Raw genomic sequence first — 18,040 nt, 5'->3', positions numbered from 1 at the left:
CCCAGCTTGCAGTTATTAGTTTTATAAATTATGTTCTGGTGAGTCTTTAAAGTCATGGATTTTTATCTGGATTGTATTTGACATCATCGTGAAGCAGCATTTAGCAATATTCTCTCCACAAGATTTATTGTTCACAGCAAACCTTTCTGTTTATAATGAATACTGGTCAAGCAAGTCATGTGATGGCTTCCTGTTTGGTCACAGGCTGGACTCTGTCACCCTGGATATGGCAAGTGCTAATGCTATCGATCTGTCATCGGCAGCAGAAGTGGAACACTGTGAATGTCCCCAAGGGTATACTGGGATTTCCTGTGAGGTAACTTCTCAGATTGTTTTATATTTACCCAAAAGGTGCACATTTTTTAATCATCTAATTATTAGAAATTGTCTTGTACTGTTATGGGAAAATATGTTTTGGCTAAGTGTTGTATATCCAATTTGACACACATACTGTATATTATCACATGGGGGCAGCATACTCTAAATAAAATCATAGATGTTAGCATCTAGAAACACCATCTGGCATCAACATCAATTCTGCAGCTGAAATTAGCTGTATAAGCTCCCCTAAGTTTGCCACGGTGTGGTAATTCCATTTTTCTTGAGCCTGCCACTGTTCAAAATTCCATTTTCATTTTCTGACATCGGATTGTCAGCGCTGAGTTTATTGATGTGACTTATGTGATGAAGGAGGCATCTTGATGACTAGACCTGGAGAGAACATTACAAGTTTGCAATGAATTCTATAAGATGGCATGGCCATATCCTCCTGGGAACATGAGTGGCAGAGCAGAGGGGAACTTTTTAGCAAATCATGCCAGTGCGAAGCACTACTCTTTTTGAAAAGCACCATTAAAACTTTAGCAACTATGCAAAGCAGACAGAATCTGTTTTGATTGTCTCATAAGAAAGAGTCTTATATATGTAACTGTTATAGACCTAATACTTATCTTCTTTATATCAGTGTAAATCAGAAGTAACTTCACTGACATGAGTAGAGTTACAACCGCAGTCTATTCAGTGTGAGAGCAGAATCGGACTGTATGTTTTCAGAAGTGCTTTCTTTATTAATTTCCAATGTGTTCTTTAACACATACTATACTGTATTTTTTTTCTTTCAGTCCTGTCTCTCTGGATACTACCGGGTGGGTGGAATACTCTTTGGAGGTATTTGTCAACCCTGCGAATGCCATGGCCATGCAACTGAATGTGACATTCACGGTGTCTGCTTTGTAAGTCATCTTTCAATGTGTTTGTGCTTTGAGCACCTATTTAGGAATTAAGAAAGCATTTTTCTGTGGGAGAGTGAGACAAGTAGTTTTATAGTAGATTTAGACATTGCAGAATTTACTAGATTGGTTATGGAATTGTGTTCCCAATGTGTGTAGTTAAGAAGTCCATTATAGTCTTATACTTGAAATGAGGAATCGGTAATAGTTCTAGAATCAGAACTAAGGTAAAGAAATCCTTTTTCATTGTGTGTTAGCGAACAAGAAATCAGTCCCTCCCCCATTCATAGTGGTGGTAAAACCCCTTTTGAGCAGAATTGGAACAGAATTATGTCACAGCGTAGGATGAGATTCTGTCCTCAGATACACATGTAATTCCACGGAGTGACATCAGTGGGAATTAAGCATTTTTTGTAGGGGAAGGATTTATTACTCAGAAGTTTTTCTGAAATTTAAACCAAAAGACATATAATAGCTATAAACAAGCACGAACTATGTAATAGGATTGTTGTTGTACTTGTATACATTTATCAGAATAGGTTGAGTTTTGTATATAAGCAATGCTTTTGTCTAATTTAGTATATAGGGCATTCTAAAATGTTCAAGGGGGTTTAATTAGAAATTATTGTTATTGATATAGACAGATTAACTGTATTTCCAATGGTTTGCTCTGTTCTTCATGTGCTCTCCTTGAATCTTAATTCAACATGGACTCATGTTGAAATCTCTCTGGGGATGAAAAGCCATCAGGAACAAATATGAAAAGATTTCTTGCATGTCTTACAGGCATGTCAACATAACACTACAGGACTTTCCTGTGATCAGTGCTTGCCAGGGTTCTATGGAAATCCATCCCAAGGAACACCAGAGGACTGCCAGCCATGTGCCTGCCCACTAAAAACTGATACAAACAAGTAAGTTGCTTGCCTAAGACTTACAATTGCATCTTCAGCAACATCTGCTGGGTTAGTGGAGACAGAAAGCAGGAGAAAAAAAATTAAGGTGATAGTCAAAAGGGAATGTAGAAAAACATGAAAGTAGAGGAGAAATTCATAATTCATCCCATAAGAAATACTTTTTATTAGACGGACAGGGGAAAGACAGAGTCACAGGTGAAACTCAGAGAAATTAAGATGGTGTAATTTACACATTGAGAGGAATGAAAGAAGATGCAAATGATCTGGGCTGAATTGTGGCAGGAAAGGCCTGGTTCTTGTTTATACTAGGGCCATATTATTCCATTCTAGCAGAGTAAAGGGGCCTTAATGTAAATGTGAAGCAGGACAGAGTTAGTGTTGAGAATCAGTGTTGCATCTGAAAAAGTTACGTGTGGTGAACGGACACGTTATGTTTAATAAGGAAAGGGCCAAATTTTAGAAAGCTAAAAATTGTAAATCTTATTCCTAAATATCTCCCGAGGGGCTATTTTTAACAATTATAATCCCACTTTAACATTATATAATCCTTTGTGTTTTAACTGTGAAGTTTATTTGGATGAGTTCAGTTAAGACTTACCCAAATTTGGAATAATTAGCTGACCAATAAATGTGGATACAGTGGACCTGAAGAGTATATATTTAAAATTTTACAGAGGTTTGAAACTATTGCATTGATAATGACATTGTGAAAATATTGATAGTTTTAGTCCCACCTGCCACATGGACAATAGTGGTGAAGTTATCTGTGACAAGTGTCTGCCAGGCTATGCAGGATCACGGTGTGAAAGGTATGGGTAAAATCTATATTGTTGTTATCCTCAGCCACATATCTGTTTACATGGGCAGAAGTGTTTGTATCAATGTATGAGAATATTCCTGTCATAATATTGTCCTCCCCCTCTCGTTATATCTCCATTTGGTTTTATTCTGGGGATTTTTGCATTGGTCAATAACAAAACTTGCTGGGTGAGGTGACTATTTGAAATGCCTGCATCCAATATGATAACTCTTCCAAATTATTGTGCAGATGTGCTAATGGTTACTACGGAAATCCATTGGTGTCTGGCGAGTCATGTGTTCCTTGTGACTGCAATGGCAATATAGATCCAACAGAAGATGGAAACTGCGATGCACTTACAGGAGAATGTTTGAAATGTGTGGGGAACACTCAGGGCCCTCACTGTGAAAAGTGTGCGGATGGGTACTACGGGGATGCAGTGATTGCTAAAAGCTGTCATGGTAAGTGCTTACTGTTATCGTCTTGTTTTAAAGCATCCAGAAATTTAGCAGGCACCTTGTAGAACAGAGAGAAGGACATGATCCCTGTTTTGAGAAACTTATAGTCAGTGAAGATATTTGACCTGACAAGTTAGGGTGACAAAGTGTAGAGAGGGTTTCAGTGAGCAAATATAGCAGTTAAGTTAAATTGTTCCCCAGTTTTAGCTTGTACATGTCTAGTTGGTTCAATTAAAATAACTTATTTTTAAAAATAATGACAAATTGATTCATTTCTTGGGTCATTGCAGATAAAAATGGATGAAATGGGCAGTGCCAAAATGTATTAAGTGTACCTGATCGTAGGCTGCTGTTTGTATTCAGCTTAACATTATGTTTCGTGAAACCTACTGTTGCACTCAGCACTGACATTCATGGTACCCATACCAGACATTTCCTACCTTGCTGTGTTGTTTGTGGAACTGGATGTGCTGTTGAAGTGGTACACTTCTTTCTGAGACATGGGAGACACTCAGTAAATATAATAAACTCTGGCTGATTTAAGAACAGCAGTGATTGGATCAAAGGTACATTTGTGGACAGTGGAATTCCTGTCACAGGAATACTGGCCATGAAAGACAGCTTGGCCAGGACAGTGTGGATGTACAGCAAAGGGAAGTGTTTAAAAATTAACTACCACTTTCAAAGCAAAAATGCTAAAACTATAACTTGAATATTGTATGTAAACCACTGTAAAGGAACAAGAGGTCTGACTACAGAGGGAGTTATACACATCTAAAGTTTCCAAGCAAGGATAACCTGCTCCTTCTTTGTAAGGAAAAATAGTATCAGAAAATAATTTTTTGCAATGTACTTATGTAATACACATAATAGGTAATTAGGTGTATTAACACATGGGAGACAACGGTTGGATTTGTGCTTTCTGCAGAGATACGTTGTTCTGTATAATAATGAATTCATATCTGTAGGTACTAATAGAAGTTCCTTTTTCTTTCTTTAAGTCTGTGAGTGCCATGTGAATGGTTCCCTTTCCAACATTTGCCATCCTGAGACTGGCCTATGTCACTGCAAACCAAATGTGATTGGACCAAGATGTGATACATGCTTGGTAAGAAATGAACCCCCCTATTGCCAACATATAGATTTTTTAACACCAGGTTCAAAATGCAATGGCAAAGAGGAAATTATTGGCCGAGTTAAATGCACTACCATTGCATAAAAAAGAGGTCAGAAGGGGAAGGTGATGTCTTCATGAAAGGTTGAATTGAATTTCAGCCAACTTAGCTGTTTTCAGTGTTGCATTTAGCACACACACACACTGATTTCCTTCCCCAGCCCTGAAGATTTCTGTGTCACTGGAAAGCTTGTACTAGGGATGTTAGAATGCAGCGTTATTTTGTTTTGTAAACATGCAACCGCTGAAATTTTCAACCATTACATGTTTACATGCGGGGGGTGAGGGGAAGGAGGTGGCTCTGTGGGAGCTGGTATGAGTGGGGAACTGGCTGTATCAGAGGAATAGTGTGGTGAGGGAGGCAGGCAGGAGCTCCCACAAGCATGGGGAAGGGCAGCCTTGAGTGTAACCTGAAGGTTAATTGATGAGCACAAGATCAGTGGTTTACCATTTAAATGAGTACACAATCACATACCTACCTTGTACCATCCCATCAACAGAAGTTGGTCCAATAAAAGATACTACCTCAGGGTATGTCTACACTACCCCACTAGTTCGAGCTAGCGGGGGTAATGTAGTCATCCGCACTTGCAAATGAAGCTCGAGATTTGAATTTCCCTAGAAACATACCCTAGAAAACCTTAAGAGTATCTTTTTAACAAATTAGGTTAGAAGATATTACAGCATTCCTGTCTCTGAACATGCCATGTTAAGCCTAAGGGCAGGTCTATACTGCCCAGAGATCGGTATTGGGGCGATCGATACCCAGGAATCTATATAGTGATTCTAGAAAAGAACCACTAAATTGACTACTGATCGCTCTCTCATCGACTCCAGTACTCCACTGAAATGAGAAGTGTAAGGGGAGTTCTTCCACCTGCTCCCCCAGCCAAACAAAGCCTACATTCATGGAAGTCAGGTGGCAGGAGTGGATGATATGAAGTGATCAAAGAGAGAGAATACGTTTGCATTTTAGAGAGTTAGGAAATTTAGCTGAAATGTGATTTCCTTCCTGTCTAACAGAATGGCTTTTATGGCCTGAATACTGGACTTGGCTGCCTTCCCTGCAATTGTAGTCAATATGGCTCAGTGTCAGAGGACTGTACTGATGAAGGACAGTGCCACTGTGTACCAGGAGTGACTGGGGAGAAGTGTGATCGTTGTGCTCATGGCTTTTATGCATTCCAGGATGGTGGCTGTACACGTAAGCCCTAATCTGGGTTCTTTTAGAGTTTGTTCCACTTTGGGCATTTCTCTCAATGAAGTATTTTATGTTACACTTCAGGAAAGGTCAGTTGTTTAAGAAATATTCATATGTCCCTGGCAATACTTCTACTGAACATTTTTTTAAAAATCGGGTTGTTTAAACGTTGGTTCTTTCTAAGAAGTGATTACTTTTAAATATTGAGAAGTAATAAAATATTGGCAGGAGAAATATACAGATGTAAATTGTTCAGCAATCTCTTGCCAAAAATCTCTACTCCTCCAGTCGCTTTCTCCTCTTTGCTCCCAAAATATAAAAGGTAAAAATGAATAATGTTTTATATTTTTTTCTGTTTTCACTTTTCCCCTTTCCTCATTCTTTTTTCTGCATTTTGTGTGTTCCAAAGCTTGAGAGGTTACATCACTGATATATATGCAATATTATCATCTGGTTGTAAAACAATCTTTAGCTACAGTATGATGATCAAATGTTAATCAAAAAAATAAGCAAATCCTCATTGTAATAAATGGTTCGATATGCTAAACAGTTCATTTGAAACACCACATAGCTAAAGGAATATCACCTCTTATCTGACTGGAAATATCACCATTGTTTCACACAGAATACAACAGTGGGTAATATGTAATGTGGAGATTGTACATCTGTATGTATTGTAGGCATTAAATCTGAAATTCTCAAAGGGTGCTAAATCTTTTAGGCCCTTTGAGTTTTCCAGACATAATTTTTTATATATTAAATAGACCTTCACACATTCACACTTTCTCTTAAACTCTATATTTTTTGTAGTTTACATTTACATTTTTCATAATATTTAGGGTAATTATTGTAAGCAAATACAAAATTTGACACTAAATTTCTAAAAAGAAATCCTTTCCTATGGCCGTGTTAAATTATACATGTCTAACAGTCTTTCCAAGTGTTATAATATGTTTTCAAACATTACTCTCCCTCCTGATAATGTATATTTTTCTATGTGTCAGTCCAGGTTCTTCAATTAAAGCCTATCCCCATAATGTTTGAATAATCTATAGCAGATATACTGGGCTGCATTTTCATTCCAGCTTTTTATTAATTACTGATTTTGTGTGTGTCCTCTCACGTCGGCTTCCCTGTTCCATTAATAATGCAGAGCATGGGTGAGAGTGGGGAATGGTTGTGTTGAGACTCAGGACCAGGGATTCAGCCAGCGTCCTCTCGCGCTGACTTCCCTGTCTTTTTAATAATGCAGAGCAGCAATGGGGGAGGAGGGAGGTGTTGTGCTGAGATTCGGCATAAACTGGGAGTGAGTGCTGAAATTGCCCTTATTGACTAATTGAGTAGTCGATGGAATTTCCGTTGTCTGCTCGATTAGCTAATTAACCGCTACTTAACATCCCTACTCTTTACACATATCAGAAGCTAGCAGCAGCAGCCCAATGGAGAATTCCATGGGGGGAGTGTCAGCTGCCCTCCGCTGGAGATCAAGAGGAGGTGAGTGGGAATTGCTCCACTCAATTCCTCCAGTCATCTCCTGGCATATAGTCTTTTAGGGACCACATGCCAGTGATGGGAGTCAGAACAGACCCTAGGACTAGAGCAGAGCTACCCATGTATAACTGGCTTCCCCCTCTTCCTGGCACCAAGCAGAACTCTGATATAGAAGAGAATTTGACCCATTATTTAGAAAATTTATTCACAGGTGTCCCTATAGGGTTCATCATTGTATCTTATGTAGTAAGTTAGAACAATGATGTAGTAAACTCAGGATTCACTGATGTGACATACTGACAGGTGATCTGCTCTGTCAGTGATGATAAATGTTCGTCTGCATGCGTTTTTATACGTTCCCTCAGGATATCATGCCAGCTCTATGCAGGTAGCTAGTGTAATAGTCCCAAAGACCACAGACTCAGATAAGATATGAAGGCACCCAAGGTATGCTTATTGCCGAATGAAGTACATTATGGGTACGTCTGGGTGTCCCCGCTATAAGTCGCCCCGGTATACATCCATTCCTCACTAAAATCATTGACGTTTGCAGGTCTTCCCATTCCCATGCATTGTAAGTCTTCCCATTCCCTGCTCTTAAGTTCCCCCACCCATGCCCCCTGCAATTTGCGCAAATGGAAGTCAGCTGCAGGTGAAAAAATTCCTTGCTTTAAGTTGTTTTGCTATAAGTCCAAGTTTTCTGGAATGTATCTTGGACTTATAGCGAGGATGGCCTGTACAATGCAGCACTATTTCGGGATGTCAGAGGTATCCCGAAATAGCTATCCCACATCTTAACAGCACGTCCATTATTTCAAAATATAACGGGCTTTGTATTCTGACGTCGCTGTAAACCTTGTTCTATACGGATTAAGGGACATTTTGGAATAGTGGGTTATTTCAAAATTTGGAACCGAGTAGAGCGCACCAAATTACAAAATAAGCTATTTTAAAATTGACTCAAAATAAGTTACACAATTTGCATAGCTCAAATTGCATAGCTTATTTCGAGCTACGGGTGCAGTTTAGATGCACCCTAATAGTCATTGGTAGTGTGGAGGCAGGAAAAGGGAATAAGGGAATTTGTGTGCAGCCATCTTGGTCTTGTTAACAAGAGAGCAAGAGTCAGGCTAAGTCTGTGGCCTGACAACGCGAGATCTGTAATTAGACGCTGCCTTTGCCTCTCGCCTCCATATGGAGATAAGGATAGAATGCTGACTCTGGCAGGGACCTTGAGATAAGGAGCATCTGGGTGGGACTAAATAACTGTTAGCCATTGGTGTTTGTAATGGGAAGGAGACTAATTGTTATTGTTATTATATCTAATAGACAGTATATAAACTGCTTCATAATTGCTTGTATTCGAAGATCTGCCGGGGGGGGGGAGGGGGAATTCCCCCCTGTCCAAACCAGTTTTTCCCTTGCTGCAGCTCGTAATAAAACTGCCTCTAGCTACTTGTTGCTTACAAACTCAGAGTGAGGACAATGTTTTCTTCCACAGTAGCCACACAGCCCCTGAGCTGCTATGTGTTTGTACCTGTGACAGTGGACATAGCTCAGTCAATAATAATGGATTCACTATTGCTCCCTAGGCCAGACAGAGAGCAAGCTACCCCAACATTTATAGAAGGAGATAAGCAATCTATGATACACACCTTACGTATCATCTTATACATTAATGATACATTTGGGAACCTCTCTTAGTACTTTCCTCCAAAGCATTCCTATTCACCATCCATTGTTATGTTTTCACTCCTGCTGTTTCAAACTGTTTTATCATTTACTAAGTTGAGGTGTCTTTATACTGTCTGGGTGGAATGTATTTACATATTTCATGTGCTTTTAGCTGTGCTAGCAGTTCTAGTGCCAAGAGACGCTGACTTACAAGCAACCATCTGCTTCTGACAAGGCCTGTCTGTTACTCATAGAATAACTGTTTTATGTTTTTTGGTTCAGGCACCAGGCCCATGCTTTAGGCTCTTTCTTTCGCCTACATCTATAGCGCTTAAGCAGATGAAGGCAAAGAATTGAAAACGTAAAGGCTATGGGGACTGTTTTACTGTTAACAATCATATGGAACTCCTCTGCTCTCTGAATAGTATTATGCACATGTATCGAGCACAGTATAACTATAGTGTGACACAAAAGTCTGTGTGACTAAGAACTAGGGACCAGATTGTGGTGAGCCCTGATGTGGAAGCCCAGTTGGAAGGGATTAGGAGCTGACGGCACTATTGTGTTCAGTGTGCTCAGAGCAGTCCCTCCTTACGCCATGAGCCCTTGAAATGAGGAGAAAGACAATAGGGCCATAAGCTACATCCTCTTAGGCATCATGAATGCAGACATGCTGCCTCTTGGGTATGTTTCCATAGGGTGGTAAAGCTTCACCCTCCATGCAGAGCTGTGCCTTACATATACAACTACCCATCATGAATAGGTACTTGAATTATGTTCACATTTTGTTCTTCAATGATCTAGGCTGTTGGGGAGCTTCCACTGTAATGGGTGAGCTATAGAGAATAATGAAGGAAAATAAGGCTATCAGTAATGTTTGAACTTACTTTCTTGCCCTGCTATGGGGAAAGGAGCCCAATGAATGGCAAAACTAATCATTTGAACCTATTTTTCTTGCAGCTTGTGATTGTGCTCATACTCAGAACAACTGTAATGAGGATTCTGGACAGTGCATCTGTCCTCCACACGCACAGGGACCAAAATGTGAACTCTGTGAGGACAATTTTTGGGGTCTTCATCTTGAGCTTGGCTGCAAGGTATTGTATGCATCCTAAAATTCTGCTATTATTTTAAGAAATGCATATTGTAGTAAGGGATTTACCAGTAAGTAAGTTGGTCAGAAGTGTCCTCAAGTTTTGAATGCTGCATGCCTGATTTGAGTGGAATCTGCTGGGCACTTAAGAATTTCAATCGTGCTACTTTTGCATAGACATCTGTGTGTGGATTTACAACCTTAAGCGTGTAGACATCCATCTTTGAAAATCTTGGATAGAGTGTGTGCTTTGGACTGCAGCAGAGTTCCTTTTAAAACTTTGCCCATATGTTTTTTTGTCGCTAGCCAATGATGCAGTAGGTCTGGAATCTATAATAGTTACTCTTCATAGGAAATCTGGTTACTGTGCAATACTGTGCTTCTAAGAACAATAAAAGCCACTATATCTGAGTTAATTCATTTTAAAAAATAGCTATTGTACATTGTATGTTTTCGACTCTTTGGCCATTATATAAAAAATATAGACTATCATAAACTTATCTTAACAATATATTTATATAAATGTTAGGGGATGATTCCTGTTTCATGCATGGAGAAGTAATTTGGTCCAAGTATTATGGTGGTATTTAGTATAGCTCTGCAAATCCATATATATCCATGGGTGTCCATATCTGCAGATATGGCTGCAGATAGGTATAGCTCATTTTTGTGGATATGGATGTGGATACAAATTTTGTATCCATGCAGGGTTCTAGTGAGTAGCTTGAATGGCCAAGCAAGTAATGTGGAGATCAGAAAAACTGAGTCTTTTATTGCTTCGGCAAGGTCCTCTTCTCAACAGATCAATGAAGTACGCTAAAAGTTTATAATTAAGCAGTGAGAATACCAGCTCAGGACAGTTCCTGTGGAGCAGTAACCAGCTGGGAGAGTTTTCATTTTTAGGCAATTAACCTCAACCAGTTAATTCCCTCCCTGAAAAAGGCATTGGGCTATACTTTAATATAGCCACAACATGTCACTAAACACAGTCCCATAATTTGGTACACTGGTGATTCTTGGAAGGGAACTAGATCTAAAAAGTAATGCAAGAATTTAATGCTGAGTAGACTTTAGTCAAATTATTGCATTTATTTAATTTTTTAAAAATCAGGATTGCAACAAAATTAGTGTAATCGCTCAATAAAATTTGCAATCTCATTGATTTATAACAAGTTCTTGATTGTTTGGCAGCCAAGGTTTAAATTTTTACATCATCAGCTAATTATGAATATTTGGGGCAGAATCGTGCCAGACCTCTGTGTCTGTTTGCTCAGCCAGAGGAGGAGTTGGAAACACCGTTCCCTCTAATTTTTTCCTGGGTGGAATGTATTTTCTTATGTGCACCGATGTGGCAGTGATGTGCGTCACATCACCTTTATATTGGTGCACATTGCAAAATTCATGTGGTAGGAGTGGAGGCCAATGGATGCTGACTGTGGGGGGCAGGGAGGGTGTGCTCAGGCCTAGGGCAAAGAGATGGGGTGCAGGAGTGTGAGGGCTCTGGCTGGGGTTGCGGGCTCTAGGGTGGGCCTGGGGTTGAGGGCTTAGGGCTAGGATGAGGTTGGGATAGGGATGAGAGGTTTGGGGTACAGGAGGTGGGCTCTAGACTTGGGAAGGGGCTCAGGATGGGGGTTGGGTTGGAAGGTAGGAAGGGGTACAGGCTCTGGGCTGAGGGTGTGGGCTTTTGGAGTGGTGCCAGGGATGAGGGCTTAAGGATGCAGAAGGGTGCACGGGGTTAGGAAGGGATTCAAGGTGAGTCAGGTGGCTGGGGGTTGGGCTTACCTGAGTAGCTCCATGCTGGGACCAATGAGGAGGAGTCCCTTTTCCCTCTAGCTATGGAGGGTTTGTGCCAGCTCTGGCAACTTCATGGCTTGGGGAGAGATAACTCTCCCTGCTGCAGCCCTGATCCTTGTGCAGAGCTTTATGGGAAGCTACGCAGCCATGAAGCTTAGGGGGAACTGAGGTGAGGAGGCACAAACCCTCCTGGGTCTCCCTGTTGAATGGTGTGACTCCACACTCTGTCAAATGGCCCAGTGCTTTATTGACTACATAGCAAATCCTGAATGTTTCCTAAGGCTATGTCCCCACTGCGGCACTATCCTAGAAGTATCCCGAAATAGCTATACTGCATCTTTTGAGTGTGCCTGTTATTTCGAAATATAATGGGTTCGCTTTTCCGACATCCATGCAAAACCTCATTCCACAAGGGTTAAGGGACGTTTCCGAATAGTGCTTTATTTCGAAATTTGGTGCTGTGTAGACAGTGTCAAATTTTTAAATAAGCTATTTCCCTCAAAATTTCTATATAAGCTTATTTCGAGGTAAGGGTGCAGTGTAGATGCAGCCCTAACAGAATTTCCCAGGCTAGAAAAATAGAGTGTTGCATTTTCATAAAGCTGTCACAGGGAAATTATGCACATCTTTTCGCTACCCTTTGCATTTCTCTTTTATATTTTATAAATTAGTTGCATCCTGGAACCAAGCAATACACTCTGGGCTCAATCCTCAGCAGCAGTGAGTTTTCACATGGCACAGCTGAGCTGCAAACCATCTTTCTGCTCCCCACTGTAGGCCAGCCTGGAACTAAAATGGCCCTGGTGCAGTTGAGTGCAAACTAAATTACATCAGCTGCAGGTAGCCACTGCTCCAGACCAGGATCTGGTCCAATGCCATTTATTCCTCCTGGTCCCTTCCAACCTCAGGCAAACCCCAACATGCCCCTGGGATGGAGCAGGAGAGTGAATGTCAGCCAGCCAGCTACTCTCTTGTCAGCCAGCTACTCTCCAGGACTCTCCTGAAGCCGCCTGCCATGGGTGGAGGGCTGCTCCAGCCCCACGGCCACCCACGTGGCTGGTGACTGAGGCTGGGAGCTGGCCCTGGCAACCAGTCCTACGCAGCTGGCTGCTTGGACTGGGGTCCAGCCCCGCGTGGGGCTAGGAGCAGAAACCCCGTGGGCTGGGAGCTGCTTCAAGCTCTGCTGGAGAGGTCCCACACCTGGGATTCTGCTTAGTCGGTTAATGGGTTAAATGTTGGGTTAGTTAACCTAAAGTTAACTGATTAATCAGGATTTTAGTTCCCTAGTGCTCGGTGGCATTATGCCCTCTAAACATGGGCCAAGGATTGAATAAAAGCATAATCAAGTAATTTGAACGCAGTTCCCCTTTCTACACTGTAGGGATTTATAACTTAACTTTCTTGTACTTTGAAGCAAGTGCAAATTGGAAACTTAAGAAACTTAAACTGATTGTATTTAAGAAACTTAAACTGATTGTTGTATTTAAACACAAACTTTCTCAATATTTACCATAAGGTATTAGAAATATCACGGTTTTTTCTTTTCACTGCTCCCCACTTAGGAAGTCTTGCCTTATATCATATATTGTTGTGTAATAACTGTTGGAAAATGTTGCTTTCTTTAATATTTGCCACAGTACACTGACTAAGTAGTGTGTTAAAATAAAGTTGCTTCTTTATATCTACTGTATATGAACTATGAGAACTTAAAATTCCTGCTTATTTTTCTTTTTAGGCCTGTAACTGCAGTGATGTAGGTTCTACCAGTCTACAGTGTGACTTACAGACTGGTCAATGTCAATGTAAAGATGAATTTGGAGGAGAAGACTGTTCTAGGTGTGCCTTAGGCTATAGGGACTACCCAGATTGTGTTTCCTGTGACTGTGACTTGAGTGGCACCAAAGCAGACAGGTGTGATGAGAATCAAGGAATCTGTAGTTGTGAAGAAGAAAGTGGCATTTGTGCCTGCAAGGTATAATATTCAACAGGAATAAGAGATTGCTGTTTTTTGTTTGTTCCATTGCTGTAAAATTGCCCTATAACTTTTATTTCCAGCTTGTGGTCATCAGATTATTAGATATGATCCTGAAGGTAAAATTCTCAAAAAAATCTATGAGGATTTTTCTGTGTTAGGAATCCAGAATCAGGTCCATATGTATGTTGAATCATTGATAAGCTTACAAAACTACAGTGAGGGTCAAGAAAATATCTGTGACAATCTTTTTTTATGGTGCACAGTGCCCTCTGGGACATCAGCTCATGTTGTAGATCGAAATGAATGATGGTACACTTGTTTTATTTTTATGCTTCATTAATAAGCTTCTCTCTGTTTCAAAATGGGTACAAAAGCCTGTTATCACAAGACAAAAGACTGGCTGTGAATTCTGAGAATGTTTGTAAGAGTTATTAAACTTATAGGTGTTTTGCCATTGACTTAATGGAGACCAGGATTTTACTGGTTAGCTATGTAACAAAAGATTTTCAATGGCAAGAATATCACATCAAAAAGTTTTAATTATGCAAGTTCCTCGTAGTCCAATTTTGTTTCATTCTTTATTTCTTGTGTGATTTTTGCCTCATCAGTAGGGTAAAGAATAGCAATATCCAATATCACAACAAATATTTTCTGATTTCATATTTAAAGGAATATTTGGGATATTTTCTTAGTGCAACTCTTGAAGATATATTACACAAGAGAGAGACATATCCATACAGAAAAACTGTTCTGACAGTGTTAGTATTTCAAAGATAACATGTCAACCCAATGCCAGAGAAAAATCCATTGTCTCATTCTAAGTCGCACTAGGGATGTTGTGCTACAGGTATGAAATCTTCAGAATGCACCAACTGAAAGGAGATAGTTGTAAAGCTTTTGGGAGAACAATTTTTTTCGTGTCATTGTTTAGTAATATACAAGCATATGCCCCTCTCTTCTCTCTTTTGGCAGATAATTATTGCTTTCCCCACTTTGTAGAGATAGCTAATGCAGAGAAAACATTTATACACAGTAGGGATGTAAATAACTACTTATGTTTATCTGGTAGTCAGGTAGTGACTTTCTCTCCCTCCTATCCTCCCACTGCTGCCTCTGTTAGAGAGAAGCAGAGGGGGGCGGGAAAGCAAGAGCCAGTGCTAGAGCATCCACTGCAAATGGCCAGGGTTTCATGTAAATCTATTGATATTAGTAAGATCTGTGATATCAGACCTGTGTCCAAAAAACACTGAAGATGTTCTTGTGCAAGTAAATTTAGGGATATAAATAGCCCAAAAAGATGAACATCTACACCTAAAAGTCAATACACGATAGAACAAAAGTTTTTCTCCATAGACGTGAATGAGGAGATGTTGAAATGGGTAAAAGGCCTCTCTCTCTTGAGGGTTCTGTGAAGGGGGCTGATCAATGCTCATTGTAGTACTGTATTTTTTTAATGAACTCTGTCTACTCGAAATCAAATTGAGCTCACTGATGCATTTCATAGAAGCACACGCAGGGCCAGAGTCTGCCATCCTAACTCACATTGAGATATACCTTTCTCTGTGACTCATCCTATTTATTAGAAATAAAAAATCAATTTGGAATCAATTTTTCCATCTTTTTCTAAATTGTGGTTGCTGATTTTTACTTGAATATTCCAACATCTGATTTTTGCTTGAAAATAAATTAGATCTGTGTTTAAAAAATGTCAATAATATATAGCAATAGAAAATTGTATCTACTGCACAACTGCTGCAATCACAATACCTATTATAAACTTGTTGCTGCACCATTTGTACAGCAGGTAAGCGTTGCCTTTCCTAAAGGATTATCTTTTATTCAGAACAGAACAATAAAATGTAAACATATGTATTTTTTTCTTCAGGAAAATGTATTTGGGTTGCACTGCAGTGAATGCAAGACTGGAACCTTTGCTCTCCATGCTAGCAACCCTTTAGGATGCACTCCTTGTTTCTGTTTTGGGCTGTCTGAGATTTGTTCAGAATTAGAAGAGCATGTGAGAATTCCGGTATGTAAAGCTATATAAACTTTTGGGTCCAATTTTTGAATGAAATTGCATAGTTCTGTCATTCAGAGCTGAATTTGGTCCACTGACTCATGTATGGAAAAGATGTGGGGAGAGAATGAAAGAAGAAAAAGTTATGTTGAGGAAGTTAAGCACTAGTATTCCCTTTTCTAAAAGCACGTATTTCACTGCTGAAAATATTTAAAAGATAATCATAAAGACTACAATTCCATTTTAGTAACATGGCTATAGTCCTCCTAAATAGAGTTTTTAAAATTTCACATAAGCTGAAACTATTTACAGTACATTAAATAATACTGTGTGGTGTTTCTATTCTTCTTGGTATTGTAGGTAATCTTGACTCCAGAACAGTCCATTCTGCATGTGGTTTCTCAAAGTAATCTCACTGGGACAACTGAGGGGGTGTTTTCTCAGTTTTCTGATGTTTTGCTGGATGCCGCAATTGTCAGACAGCACTTGAAAACTGAGCCATTTTATTGGAGGTTGCCAGGCCAGTTCCAGGGAGACCAGGTGAGATATTTTCAGCTAAGAAGAATTCATGAAGATGGTCATTTTATCATGATAATGGTGTCTTACCCTGATTGCATATGTTTTTGCATTAAATCAACTATTTCAATTTAAAAGTTGAAACACTCTTAATTTAAAATTGTTGGACTTGTGTCATACATAACTATTAATTCACATTGCATGTTTTCCCATGCGGTTTTACCTATCTGTTAGGTCTTGGGGCATCAATACTGTATCACTATGATATTTTGAAGGGTTAGTATGGGGAAATGTTGGTGATATAAATAACCAGTGACATCAGCCATAATATGTCCTATAGTAAATAGATTAAATAAACTTTTAATACCGAGAAATTAAATGAAAATTCATAGAAAACCTTGAAAGAGCAGAAGCCTATAAAAAGTATTTTATAGGCTTCTGCTTTTTCAAGGTTTGCTATGAAATGAATAGGTTTGCAAGGTTTGTTAAGAAATGCATATTTAACGTTGTTGCAGGATTTGCTGAGTTTAAGTCTATAACAAGTCTATAAAAGTCTTCAAAGAACAGACAGATGCAAGTCTTCTGATTGCAGTGATATATTTTTAAACAGTATCCTTAGAGAGAATAAATGCAATAATGTGTCATCCAAACAGCTTATGGCCTATGGAGGAAAACTGAAGTATACTGTTGCATTTTATGCTTTGGATGGCTTTGGCACCTCAAACTTCGAACCACAGATTCTGATAAAGGGGGGTCACACTAGTAAATTGGTCATCTATGTGGATATCTCTGCCCCACAAAATGGAGTAAGAAGTGAGGAGGAAGTAGAAATGAAGGAGGTGAGCTAAAACATTTGAACAAGGGAGGGGTGATAATGTAAGTGAATAAAGATGATCTTTCATAAAAAAAAATATTTGTGAGTTTTTTGATAAATGAATATCTTCTTAAAGTGAAACTCAGTGAATAAAGCATTTGCATTAAGATACACAGTAAGAGAAAAATGGCTGACTAATGTCATTTAATGAAAATGAATGGGAATGAAACAGAAACTGAGTTTCTTTACTTGTTTATTTAACGCTTTGAAAATGTTAATTATAGGAAGCTTTTGAAAATTAGACTGAAATCTGCATTAGCAGATGTAATGTCCTGGAAAGTTGCTTTCATGGGCCAGTCTAGCAGTTTAGTGATATTACTTTGCTCTGTCAGAAAGGATATTAACTCTTGGGAGTTGACTCGTAGCCTGGCAGGGACTAGGAATGTGTTGGGGCCAGCATGCAAAGTGCAAAGGGAGGAAAGGAACGGCTTCTATTGCTCTCTATCAATCACTTCTGCCCAGCTTCACAGAGTGGTGCAGGTGTATTCCAGAATGAGATGCACTTAGCTTCCTTTGACCAGGTCACAGTGATTAATGACTGTATTTCTCAAGGAAGGAAGGCCGCAGGGGGAAAGACTGTTTCTTCTATACAAGTATGTGGCCATGAATATTTCTGATTTAATTAATGCAAATGAATTTTCTTCCATCTAGCATGTTTGGAAATACTTTAACTCCGTGTCTGACCAATCTGTCACACGTTCTGATTTCATGTCAGTGCTTAGCAACATTGAATATATCCTTATTAAGGCATCGTATGGTCAAGGATTACAGCAAAGCAGGTAAAGCATCCTATGAACCTGGTAAATGTTCTTATATTAATTTGATCTT

The 18,040-nt window shown here is 39.5% G+C and overlaps 1 protein-coding gene across 3 annotated transcripts in view; it reads left to right on the top strand.

Moving 5' to 3' along the window:
* The window catches only part of LAMA1 (laminin subunit alpha 1), a 163,067-nt gene that overhangs the window by 68,559 nt on the left and 76,468 nt on the right, over nt 1-18,040 (top strand). For all 3 annotated transcript variants that reach the window (XM_075920947.2, XM_075920946.2, XM_089776301.1), the window contains exons 15-27: nt 205-316; nt 1,122-1,232; nt 2,016-2,143; nt 2,869-2,955; nt 3,195-3,406; nt 4,405-4,511; nt 5,601-5,781; nt 9,904-10,040; nt 13,566-13,802; nt 15,691-15,834; nt 16,183-16,362; nt 16,992-17,177; nt 17,864-17,991. In XM_075920947.2, coding sequence (XP_075777062.2) covers nt 205-316; nt 1,122-1,232; nt 2,016-2,143; nt 2,869-2,955; nt 3,195-3,406; nt 4,405-4,511; nt 5,601-5,781; nt 9,904-10,040; nt 13,566-13,802; nt 15,691-15,834; nt 16,183-16,362; nt 16,992-17,177; nt 17,864-17,991 — 1,950 coding nt within the window. The remainder of the gene's footprint in view (nt 1-204; nt 317-1,121; nt 1,233-2,015; nt 2,144-2,868; nt 2,956-3,194; nt 3,407-4,404; nt 4,512-5,600; nt 5,782-9,903; nt 10,041-13,565; nt 13,803-15,690; nt 15,835-16,182; nt 16,363-16,991; nt 17,178-17,863; nt 17,992-18,040) is intronic.

The sequence above is a fragment of the Pelodiscus sinensis genome, chromosome 2 (genome assembly GCF_052426305.1).
Source record: "Pelodiscus sinensis isolate ZL-2025 chromosome 2, ASM5242630v1, whole genome shotgun sequence".
NCBI lineage: Eukaryota > Metazoa > Chordata > Testudines > Trionychidae > Pelodiscus > Pelodiscus sinensis.
The sequence above is the reverse complement of the archived record's forward strand: the minus strand, read 5'-3'. Positions and strand labels throughout refer to the sequence as shown.